At 37.1% G+C, this 13,406-nt stretch overlaps 1 protein-coding gene across 2 annotated transcripts in view; it reads right to left on the reverse strand.

The window, feature by feature from the left end:
* The window catches only part of wge (winged eye), a 54,378-nt gene that overhangs the window by 16,816 nt on the left and 24,156 nt on the right, over nt 1-13,406 (reverse strand). For both annotated transcript variants that reach the window (XM_066405810.1, XM_066405809.1), the window contains exons 2-6: nt 12,819-12,952; nt 9,559-9,705; nt 4,867-5,144; nt 4,426-4,627; nt 3,686-3,820 (exon numbers count right to left, since the gene is read on the reverse strand). In XM_066405810.1, coding sequence (XP_066261907.1) covers nt 3,686-3,820; nt 4,426-4,627; nt 4,867-5,144; nt 9,559-9,705; nt 12,819-12,918 — 862 coding nt within the window. In that variant the 5' untranslated portion in view covers nt 12,919-12,952. The remainder of the gene's footprint in view (nt 1-3,685; nt 3,821-4,425; nt 4,628-4,866; nt 5,145-9,558; nt 9,706-12,818; nt 12,953-13,406) is intronic.

The raw sequence follows: 13,406 nt of genomic DNA on the forward strand, positions 1-13,406 counted from the left end.
TTCTTAATTTTTAATGCAGCTTTGTTTCGCTTGTACAGAACCTACCTAACTCCAACATAAATGCGCAAATACCCTAAATAACGGACAATTCGAACAATGCTAAATTTAATAATAGAGGAATTCTAGAATTAGGATATCTAAATAAGGGATCCCCTATAAACCGGACGCGAGCACTCTTAGTCTCATTAAGGTAAAGAGAACGACTAAGCTTCCCATCAAAGGTGGTAGCCCTCGATGACTGTCATAAACGAAACAGTTTATAAAAGTGCCCAAAACAATTTATCCCTAATACGGACATTGAATATTCACCGATAAACTGCAACATACACAGGATATTGGCAATTTAAATAAAAAAAGCACCCATCAGTCCGAACCGAATCGGTTCTTCAGTCCTCATTGCCCCATATACACGTTTCGCTCCAACTTGCGAAATTAACCACCTGAATTGCTCCAATGGGACGTTTTAAGGAAATTTGTGTCTTCGAAATTAATATAGATTATTATCGGCTATCAAGCCGTTAATAATGCAGATGATAAATTCGCTTGATACCTAGTTTTAATGGGCTTGCTTAATCCTATTATAAAATAAAACCACCTGCCTTTTAAGAAAAATACACAGAAATTGGTAGTTTATTTGGGTCGAGTTCTGGGAGAAAATTATTGGCATTAATCTCATTTATGGTCTTTAAAAACATAAATTTTAACCAAAATACTACTACTAAACCTTACCAAAATGTACGGTGAATACGACCATTTTAATATCACTTTTCCTGGCATACGCCCTAAACTGAACTAAATTTTGAAAACTTGACTTTTCTTTAAGACATTTGCGATTGTCTTGTCAGAATGCAATAAATTAATAAGCATTAACAACAATCGTTCTAATAATGTTTAAACAAAGAAAAGATAGGAGAAATCTTTTTACGATAGATTCACTTCAGTGCCACCATCAACGGTGATTTGAAAGTGCCTAAAACAGCGGAGGGTTGTAAAATCCAGTGATCTTTATTCAAATAACATTCATCTGCATTACAAATGTTCAAATAAGCCAAAATACCTACTTAACATTGGCTGCCCGATGAGACTACGTAGGTGGGCTTAACGGAGGGCTATAAAACTAGAAGTGACAAGTAAAAGTAGAGGGATTTGGGCGCTTCTATGTTTATTAAGACTTATTTGCATAAGGCACATTAAAGCGTACAACATACGTTACCTACGAACTAATGAATCGGAATTATAGAGCGTGTTTCTAGCTACGCGTCATAATTAGTATCGTTAGTATGGAACACGCAAGAACCATTCCCAAACGATAAATAATAATAATGCTACAGCGGTGTATATTAAGGCAAGTCTTAACCTTGAATTAAAGTAAAACGTCGGTAACACGAATTTGTATAATAATGCAGGTCTGCACTTTATAAACATAAAGGTTACCATAAATAACCCGGTCTGGCATGTCAATTTGCATTGCATAAAATGAAATCGGGAGAGAGACGTTGAAAAGTAGTTTTTAATTTCAGGAGAACAGAAAAATTGCATTTAAAAGTGAAACTTGCCCAAAGATTTATCCACAAGTGGATAAATTGGAATCGCACCTTCGGTTAACATTCTCAAAATTTCTGAGAAATTGTAAGAAATTCTTGAATTTACGTTAGAGAATATTGAGTATTGAATACAGCTAGTGCAAATATGCGATTAAAATAATGAATCAAATCGGGAATTGAAGATAGAAGTGAGGGAAAAGGAAGAGGGAGAATCATATTTGAGAAAAAACTTGAGTCTTTCAATTTATTAGCTCTCTGAATTTCATCTCTTTATATTGAATATTGCCACTATATTACTTACTAATTTAAAATCGGCATAAACCATTTCCTCCGATTTCGCCGTCATCAATTAGTGACTAATTTGCCAAAAAGGGGCGATAAAAATGTAAAAATCGATGGTACATCCACTTTTTCTAAGTCTTCTGAAAATACCGAATTTTATCCTAACGTTGTTCAGACTTTTTTAATGGGGAATTTAACATTAAAAACATAAAATAAATTGTTCCAAACGACTATTATTTATACAATAGATACCCTGATACGATGCACGCGACAAGCAACGAAATACAAAACTAAACACCGCCGAAAAGCTAATAAAACGAAAGGCGATTCGGTTCAGTTTTAATCATCCAGCTATGGAAATCGAATCTTCGGATTTCAGGTTCATAGAGCACGTAAACACTTCAACCCAGAGAGATAACGGGCAACATGGACCGACAACCACAACCTTGATATAGGTAATTTTGATATATGACACATAAATATTTATATTCAGCCGGATTCACGTTGGGTTTAATCCAAATTTTGAAACTATACTATGGCGATGCGTCATCCTTTAATGATTGAGTTTATAGCAATGTAATGGTAAATTTAAAATATTGTTGGACTAGATCAACTTTGAAAGTGGAGCGTTCAGGACGGCCGATCACGTCGTCACCCTTTGTATATAAAAAGCCATTCCACGATGGAAATTTAGCTCCGTCTCATTTCTTTCTTACATTTAAGTTTCAGTTATTGAGTGTTTCGTTGTGACTACAACTCCGAATTTTTAAATTTTCCAAACTTAAACATTACTGGTGCCAAGCAGGTAAATTTACACACTCCCATTTATTTACAAACTAAAACGAATTTATTAGAAAATCATTCGTTTTAAAGTAAGACAGGTGAATACTACTCATTGCACATTTCTAAACTTTCAATTGTGCCCTTCTTTTGCTCCTGTTTTTCTGTTTAGATATCTTTGGTTCTTTTTGTGAATTCTTTGTATTTTAATATTCTCAAGGTTTTGTCTTAGAATAATGAGTTTACACCCTAGTTTCAATGACCTAGGTATCTAGTGATTTGAAAGGTTAGTTGGATTTTCGAGAAATCCGGCCAACTGATGTCATACAGTGTGAGGAGAGATATAAAAGTGAATGGTCGGGAGGCTCATAAGAACACAACCTTACCTGTATCAGCGAAATAGTCAATCCTAGTTCCTTCCCAAGGGCCCCGAAATTTGTTTGGGCTCTGACTGGAACGATCACATTGAGAGATTAAATTGACGGGCCAATAGATAAGTGGGAATACAACCAGTACGTTTCAACAAAGAAAACTAAAAGATTAACCCCTTCCTTGCGACCAAATGCGTAGTCGAAGAGGTAATAAGGTAAGATTTATCAAAAAGCCTTGCAGTCATTGTCCAACGTGACTTTCTCAGCAATCATCGAGTCTTCATAATACAAAAACACTTATTTAATTCGCTCCATGAACGGAGGGGCTGCGCACTTGCCGGAAGCGGGACCAACATATAAAATATTATGATTCATCTCCAATAACAATTTCCTTCGAGGAATAGGTATTTGCTGCGCCGCTGGAGATAAGGACCCGTGTTTGTACAGAACTTAAACGTTCCTGCCATTAGTTATTCCGAACGGTTAAGATTGTCAAGGCGGAATTTGGCCCGGAGATTGATTGCAGGCGATCGGTTAGTTTCTATGTGATTATATTGGTAAATTGTGACAAATCGATGGAAACCGTAAACTCGTGATAACGATTTTATGGATTCTTAAAAGTAGATCCCAGCTAGAAATACTTAGTACCCTCCAATATTTGCAATTTTCATATAAAATGATGACAGAGACTCACGAGAAGAAACTTACCAATTTCCTTGATTTGAGCGCCCCCTCCTGTATTGACAGTAGCTAGGAGGCCCGCAGGGGGCAAGGAGGGAGATGCCACCACTTCGTGCTGCACCCTTTGTCTGGCCACGGCGATGCCGACGGGAATTTGGGCTCCTGCAAGAAATTTAAAGAGTGAACTAGTGGTTGGGGGACCTTCTCGTTAGAAATAAGAAGAGTTTAAGTGAGAGAAGCTGTGATTTTTCAAGGAGGTGGGCGGTAATTGTAATTCGTCACACTCACACTCAGAAAAACTTTAAACCCATCTGGGAAACGGAAAAACATTCGACGCTTCGCGAATCTTGACCTGCGTTTTTCTCTTCTTGACTTCCCATCATTGTGTTTCTTTTATAAACGGTCGCTACGTCGGTCCTAAGCAAATTCCCTTAGTTATGCCAGACAAGGTTATTTATACAACAAATATTATTCCAGATAAAATATTCTAAAACGCACGAAGCCGGATACATGTACCTACATCAGAAACCGCTCGGGCGTTATCGATAATGAGAGAGGTTTCCTGTTGATTGCAGAAGACACAACGCCTTAGGTTGAGCTCTAATTTATAGCAAACTGTCACTGGAAGTTAAATACAGATTTATCTGGCAAATGGTCTATTAATTACATTTATTTTTCCTTTCCGGGAAATAATTTAACTAATTGGACTTAATTCTTGAAAGACAAAAGTAAAAATACACGTAATGAGATAGTAATGTGTGACTTACCAGCGCCATGGATAATGGTGCCCCCAATGTTTGCGCCAGCCTCACCGCCATGTTTCTGTGTTGGTGAGGTGACCTCCAGTTTGATCATGGGTGAACCGCTGGTGGTAATTTCTGCCACTTGGCACGGTGTACCCGGCTCCTTCTTCACGTTCACTCCAGTCCATTCTATGGGGTTGGTTCTGGAGCAGCCCGTTGCCGATATCTGAATTTGCGAAACAAATAAATAAAATAAAAGAAGTTCACATTAGTCAATAAAAACTCGCATGGAAAACCTGTTTAACAATTGCATAATTCGTAATATTAATAACGCCGATAAATAGGTAACGGAGAAGGTTAATTGAAGTTCCAATTAGACAAAAAACGAAATTAGTTATTAATCAAACGTTATGGAACAAACATTTTCTAGAATCAAATTTCTGATTTACATCATGAATTACTCACCTCTTGAATTTTTCTCAATGTCGAATCTGAGCAATGGCACTGTGACTTCTGCGACCTCTGGACGGAGCAACATTTTTCGTCGCATTTTTTCTCGGTTATTTGCACCTTCTTAGGACTGGGAGGGAAATCGGGAGCTGATTGCTGAATTATTATGTTGTTGGAGTAACCTTTTGTTAACAATTCCAACTGGGCCACTGGAATCGGCGAATACGGCGACCCAGGAGGCGGTGTAGACGCTCCAAAGGTATAACCCGTGGCCGAAAAGAGAGAATCTGAAACTAGAAATTGATATGTGATAACATTAATGTTTCTTAGACAAAGCATTGACTTAGTGCAAAGAATCATTGAGAAAAAATGAGGTTCCTCTAGGCAATCGGGGCGTATAGGTGACGTAAAATATCACGGTGATAGTGTTTAATTAACCAAAAATAGTAGGCAACATTTAAAAAAAACTACAATGCCTCCATTTCTCCTAGATTGTTGGTTACTTCTAGATCGATGGACAGTGCTGTACACTGTCTAGTCTAGTTGCGGCTACTAAATGGATGGGAATAATTCGGAGATGAAACTTGGGGTTCGTAAGTCGTTATGGCATTGTTTTTAACTTTATTATTTCAGGCTAAAAAAATGTAGACACAGTTTCCTCCACTAAATATAAATAAAAGATAGGCATAAGTCTGTGCAACAAGAGTCAACACATTTTTATATTTCCTTTGGCAAACGTGACCATGAATAAAATATTATCTAACAGAGGTCAGGATTCCAAGAAAACATCTCGTCTCTCTTTCTCCCGCTCTTTTTCGTTTTATTTTTAAACTTGATAGATGTGGTGTCTTTGATATAAACACTGCTCTAAATTATATCCGATCCTTATTTGTGGCAGTTTAAACAGTTTTACGAGGACGACCCGCGACTTCGTTCTTACAAGTGATTATCTCATGAATATACTGCCCTGTTAAAAAGTATTTTTGGGACTGCTGCTCTAAAGTTATTTAGTTTTATAAGCTTCGATTGAGCCAAGTTAAGTTCACTTAAATCTCCTAATTTATATCTCTGAAAATATTATAAATACCTGCACATCTACGGCAAGCATAATCTGAGGCCTATTTAGCGGGGGATATTCTGGTACTTTAATGGTTCCCGGTGCCGAAAAAATCAACAAAGTAAATTTGCACTCGTCATCGAGCTCTCTCTGTGATTTTCCCGCAGCTTTTATGTTCTGTTTGTTTGCTCAGTTGATGCCTTAAATCTGTATTGAAGGTAAACTCGGCGTTTAATTTATTTACCTTTAGGAAAAGGTGAATATATTACAGAACGGAGCAGAGGCAGCGCGGCGTGGGTAGATTACGTTTGCTGGGGCCGTTTTTAAGAAGATCTTTTACTTTTTGTACTTTGATGTAAGGAACGACAAATGGGATAACAATAGAATAACTTTCGGCAGATCGAAAATCGACTATCTTATTAAAATCTTATAATTGCATGAAACGGGGACAATAGAGCCAGGACAAAGTTTTTAGAGCCAGTAGCGAATATTGACTCTATTACTTTACTTTTCACCCTGCTGTAACTCGAACAGCAGCTCTTCTCTTACAGATCAGCACAGGATTCTTAAGGGGCGATACCATCGATGTGGGTTCCTTCTTACTCTTTTATACATTATACAATACATATTCGGTTGAGCTGAACCAGCACCCACTTTGCTGTATTCTGTTTGTTGAGTCACATGCTACATCGAAATAACTATTTTTCTGTAGGCTTCTGTACAATGTTCTTGTACGGTACAACTACTAGTACAAAGTCATATACAATGATGTGTTTTGAGAAACAGACCTTGTAATTTAAACTTGGAATTTTTTGTGTTTACGCAGAGGCGTTTCATTCATGGTTTTGGCGGTTATGACAACCGTCTGATACGAAGAAGAAGATGAAAGTGAAGGTGGAAGTCTGCAGTTACTCACCTCACAGAACGTGATTTCCCATTAACTAAACCCATTAAAACTTAATGCCATTTCACTTCCTCTCTGTATGTAACCGGATGGTTTTGCTACATAACCCGTAGCAAATTGATGTAGAGTGTGGTCCATCTTCAAAGTAAGCCCCTATCGATTAATATATGGTGGCGGCTCCCCAGGGGGCAATTTCCATAATAATAAACTTACACCTTCCAAAATTGCTAACAAAAAAACTCTTTAGCTTCCTCGCTTTTAACACAATAGAGAAAACGCTATCTAAAAGCCTTCAAACCTTTGAACCAAGTGAAACTTTTTCAGTGTAAACAGCTGTACAGTTTTAATGGCAAAACCGCGTACTTTGCACAGTAGCCGATGTTTCCTGTCCGTTCCGCGTTGTGCCCGCGCTTAATTGAACTGCAAATTCCGTTTTCATAAATAATAATTTTTCGAGCAACAACATGCGATACAGCCGAAATGCTTTATTGTGACGACGGGGAGCCGGCAAACGCCAGAAGAAGAGTTATTTAACGACCCACTAGCACGCTAATTCCGCTTATTACATCAGCCCGATGGGTTTAATGCTTTGTCAAGGTTACCATCGCGAAAATTATTATCATTATCATCTACATCTTTCGCGTTTCCTCAAACTGTTATTGCTGTTGGCATGATTTTTCGGCTGTATATGCGCTCCACGATCAACTTGACGATTGACAAAATCGGCTATGTAAAATGTGAAAGGATTGGGTTTTAAGGATAGACTCGGTGGTGAATTCAGAGGAGGACTCTAGGGTCACAAATATCCCCCCCCCCCTCTTCAGATGCCACCCTATTTCATAAATTTTTGGGGAAACATATAAGGTCATTACGGGGTAATTAGTTTTACAAGTGTGAAATTTAGCGAAACTTTATATATTTGTATTATTCTCTTCTCTTTTATATTCGACCACTGCTCAGGGGCATCGAGGGTTACTTTGGTATGAATGCCCCCTTCTCCACCCCCACCTAAAACTTCTCCTGGATCCGCAGCTGAACAGAATTAGTATTGAGGCGAATTAGCACATGATGTGAGCAGATGCGGGCGAATATGCGGGCGGTCTCAACGATTTCAAATGAAATTCCATTGAATATCAATAATTTCCCGATTCGAGCATTAGCTGGGCTTCCCCCTATAGCAAAAATCATTAAAATATTCACGAGGCAAACGCGATAATGTAAACCGGGCCTGTGTTTCCTCTATCGACAACAAAATCTGAGTTTCAGCATTACCCGTTTCAACTACAGGGCCGGCCTAAGAGTACTACAACGAGCGCATCAAACTATTAAATTACAGTCAACAACTCGAATGCACAGTTAAGAAACGGCGTCCATACAAAGAAGAATATTTAGTCGTATCTTGAACTACAAAGGGCAATCGCATTTGACAGTGGTACTTGCACCGGCCCTGGATACAGTCACTCACTTTTCCATGCGGTCCAGTGGGCGGACAGTTCGAATTTTTAAGAACAACATTCACAGTAATCGCAAAGTGAACAAACTTCCAGCGAAGGCTTAAAACCGCCCCCAACAGTGATTGACTTCCGTTTTGATTAGTCTGCATGTAAATAGTTGCAAATTCCAAAGCTATGCATAGTTTTGAATAATAAAATGCAAGATCAGTTTCTAGAGTCGTGCAATAAATTATCACTTGGCTAAACTACGAAGGCCCCTAAACAATTCGGATGCATGTCAGTAATGTGCTCCCTATTTCTAGGGCCCATGGGGACCGAATTTTCCTAATCCCGGAACTGATTCGGGAATTACATTATTTATAAGGTAAAACAAAGAACAAGGAAATGACAAGTAGCTTTCTGATTTATAAAAAAACCTAACGCAGTAAGACACCAAAAAAGTCCGAGATTTCGCAAATATTTGCAGAAAATATTCCCTCCTCGGAAAAGATAATTAACCAGCTGACAATTTTCTTTAACATGGTGTCGTTGGATAAAGAATTTTATTCTCTTTCTGGCTGTTTAACAACACTGGAAAGACACTACTTAGTACTCTATCTGCAACTTTTATATTAATTTTGTTTATCCTGTAAAATTAAAGAATCAAGGTGAGTGTCCATTTATAACGAATAAACCTGCAAACACACAAATAAATAACTAGACCGAAGACCTGGGCACTAATTAGATTCCTGAGAATTAAAGTTGAAGAAAAAGGGCATGAAAATAAGTAAAACATGAACTTTGGAACCAGAACAACTAAATATAAAATGCTGAATTGTTCGGTCTAATACAATGGAGTTAACCAATTTTCTTGTGACCTAACCAAAATAATCACGAAATAAAACTCCAAATATTTTTAATTAATAACAGAACGTAGTTCTACAAACTATAATTTAAGACAATTTATTTCATTTTTTCCAATTTCTATTTTGATTACACCCTCACATGCGACGTTGTGCCTCAACCTGTTATTTGCCGCAGCGGCTCGGAATTTCTATAATACAACCGTAACGCAAAGGCCATATTTATGACGTATTCATTACAACTATGACAATCAATTTTGGAGGACGCACGCAACTCCCACACGTCCAACTTTCCGAAAAAATAACCAACCGTATAAAATTCCACGCATCTCGAACTTTGATCTATCTGAAGAGGTCCAAACCTAAAGTCACGGTTACGTAAGCACATCGCGATTTCACGCTCAACCTCCTAGCTGATCGGATTAAATCAAACTCGAAGAAAATTCTTACCTTTGTGAGCGGCATGAAAGGTGTTCCCTGATGATTGCTGTATGTGGCCGGAAGCAAAACGTCCGATTGTGCTCGCGTGCGAGTAAAGCGCACTTCCAAAGGTCGGTCCTCCGGGGAAAAGCGAGTAAACTCCATATTTGCTTAGACCTGAAAAAAAAACTTCAAAATAACAACAGACAGTGCGGGGCCTAAAATTGAGATAGATGGTTTCATAATATTTGTCTCCCCTTTGTTTGAATTGAATGTTTTTATTAAAATTTTCTATTAGACGGGCACATTTGGTAAGTTACCTAAAAACTAAACCATACCCAAATAGCTTTACACGACTCTACGCAATTTGTAACGGTGACGTTACATTGATCCCTGGGAGCTTATTATTGTAATGATTATTAATGTTCCTTGAAAAATTGCCTCGGAAATTTGACATGTTAATAAAAATATTTCACATTTTCTGAATTTTTAAGCGTATTCTTTTCTTACATTTGACCATTGTCACTGTACTTTATTTATGCGAGGGAAACATCTGCATTCTATAACGGACGGAGATTTTTAATAAATTGAAACTATATATACGATGGGCTCCCTCTTCTATTTCTCTCAAGAAAAATATCGGAAGCATCGAAAATATCACTCAAGAGTCGAGGATTGATTGATTTGATGCGACAATAGACTCCGAAATCCAAACTGGGGTCACTGGTGCTTTTTCAAGCGCTGCAAATACGAATTTAGTTCCGCACTACTGTACGGAATTGATGACGTAAAATCCCGGCTGCTCTAGCGCGTTTCGATTATTATAATTTGCAATTTATAAACAAAATTGCAATTTTTAGCACAATTTTGGGTTTTTGTGTACCAAAGCCCTTTAGCCACCGTGTTTCGTTGCTTACTTTATACAGATTACCAAAGGAGTGCAGAAGATTATCGCGTTTAGTGCTAAGGAACTTGGAGAGTGAAAAATAAAAAATAGAGGAAATAATAAGGATGGGTGTGTATTTTACTAAATAAAATTGTCGGTGAAAAATTTAGATTAAAAAAAATACAAACCTTCAGAATACGTTTGTTTATTTACATTGACAAACGCAACTTTAGTATTATAACAGGTCTTGCTCATAGATGGATATATAATTGTTTTTAAATGAGATGGTGAGAATGTTTCTAGTGATAGGTCAACCGTATAATTAACTTATTTGTCTATTCTATCGTATCGGTTGGGGCAAAAACTGAATTTCTTGAAGCAAGGAAAATGGAACAAGGTACCATGGCGGGTCAAATTCAATTTTTAATAAATATTTCGTCATACCTTAATGGAATATTGCATGGTAAAGTTTCCTGCAATGATTCAACATAATAATTCAGATATCAGATAGGTCACTGATAAAGGACAGACGCAAGTATATGGATATCCAGGCTTCAGATAATGATATCTAAAAGGAAATACAGTTTTGTAAAAATGAATCCTAAAGCAACATAAAGTTATGTTTATAATTAGCATTTTACTTTAAAAACTTTTGTCTTGAAAAAGGTAAAGGGTGATCAATAACAAAGTAAGTAGATGTTAAACTATCAGAGGTATGTCTTGTATGAATTCATCTATTTTCATTGTGAGATGTTTCATGATACGTTTACGGTTCGCCACACACTGAGCGGCTTTTTAAAACAATTAAAATAACCTTTTACAGAAATACTAAGGAATTACCACGTAAAATTTAAGTGCTAGACACGGCCGCAACCAAACCAATCAATGACCCCATCGAGTAAAAACGCAAATCAATATTTTCTACTGCTTTGCACATGCGCTTAAACTAACACTTGCCTTATTCCGATATATTTCCTTAAATCCATACATGACTAACTTTTCCAACCTTGAGCGAGGCCCTTGTTTCATATGGCCTTTTAGTCAGGTCGACACATCTGTCGCCAGTCAACATACACCTTATTTACCCGCTTTTGTGCAGAACAGAAGATTATCAATTAACCTGTCTCTACATTCTCATCATTCTGGTTGATTTGAACTGCTCACTCGTCACTACACAATGTGCGCAATAAAAAACGAGACACATTAGGCCTTTTTTCACATCTACGTGGTTCACTAATAACAAGTTGATGTCGTTCTCTTATATTATATTTTGCTGAATATTTACTGAAAGCAAACAAGCCTTTAATTAGCCAATAAAGAATACAAAGACCATTGGTGTCCATTGTAAGTCTTCATTAAATTTCAATGCGGGTACCTTCAGTTCGTAATTGTTTTACCGCAGCGCTTTTCCCTCAAGTGCTGTTACGGGAAAAGCACTCATAACTTGATTTCAAGTTAAGTTTGGCAGACAACTCTTAAATATTTTAAGTTTTGAACTGTGATCTGATCGGAAAAAAACTGCGATCTTCGTTACTCTATGGTAATAACAACGTACTTGAAACTTGAATTGAAAACTGCTACACTGCTGGCTAGAAGTTCCTCTAACAAATATTTACTTTCCTATTAACCATATGGTGTATCCATGGCAGTGTACTTTAGTTGGTAAAGAGGCATGCCCTAGATTGACTAGACACCATTTGAACATTATGAATGGGGCTGCTCTTTCAAATATTTAGTTTACAAATTAAACATCTTATATGTATAAAAACAGTCCCTGCTTTTGTAGACAGGCATTTCATTCAAAGAGTGTACTATTACAGATAATGAGATTAATTAAGAAGAGCGTTTAGGAAATATAGAAGTGATTAATTAAGCTATTATACGATGCTGTAACAAGTTACGAAAATTTTGATGATCTTTTTACATCCAGATAAGAATCTTTATTGCCAATTGTGTTATATTTTTTAATTTTCCACACTATAATTAAGCCCCAATATACAGGATCTACCAAGTGACCACGTTTGGTAAGTCTAGTATATTCTTGGTAGAGTAAAATAATCCCTTGTTTCCATTAACCCGCAGCTAACTTTCTAGCATTTATTATGAACTTTTGAAAACTTGCTGCATTTTTAAAAATTTATAATAATTAAATAATAAATATTGCTGGGCATGCCAAAACGAATGGAAACTTTAGCTGGAGATGCAGTGGAGGGAGAAGTGGTATGGGAACACTTGGAACTAAAATTTAATCATTTAATTAATTGATGGGTGTTCTTAATTCGGGTTCGTATACAGGAGGTTGATGAAATTGGAGCCAAAGCCCTCGAGTACGTTCACTACGAGATATAATAAAATTAAAAGTTTATACTTATGATTCATATAGGTTTGTTAATTCTAAGCTTACCGTCAGTTGAAAAACTTGCTGCAGTTGGTGCTGGTGCCGGGGCCAGGGGCCAAAGCCCCCTCTGAGGGCCCCCCCCCGGCCCAGCGGGGCTGCCGAGCATTGCGGAGGGCCAGAACGAAGATGAAGGTTGCAATCTGGAAAAAATTAACCATCTCAGAATTTCGTAACGTAATAACATTTTTATAATATTTTTCCACTTCTAGATTAGTTAATTGCAAATGACGTAAGAATAGCCTCTATACATGTAGTGTGTGTAAATATGATTCAAGTCGTGCGTAACAGTGTTGCGTAATAGATTAGTATAACCATGGCAAATATGCTATACAGAATGCCCCAACAAAGCTAAATATGACACGTGTAAAAAGCAGTGTTGCCTACAGTTTAAAATTATTCTTAAATATACAGGGTGTCTCAATAAAGTGTGGCACTCCTAAATTATGTTTTTCCTTCTACATAATGGAACAATTCCAACATTATTAGCCTTTTGCATTTTTTTCTTTGATTCTGTGCAATTCTTATGATGCATCCCCTATACCTATCTTTAATGATATTTAAAAATTTGACAAAAGTCAAATTATAATGGGAATT

This window comes from Euwallacea similis, chromosome 2 (assembly GCF_039881205.1).
Source record: "Euwallacea similis isolate ESF13 chromosome 2, ESF131.1, whole genome shotgun sequence".
Lineage (NCBI taxonomy): Eukaryota > Metazoa > Arthropoda > Insecta > Coleoptera > Curculionidae > Euwallacea > Euwallacea similis.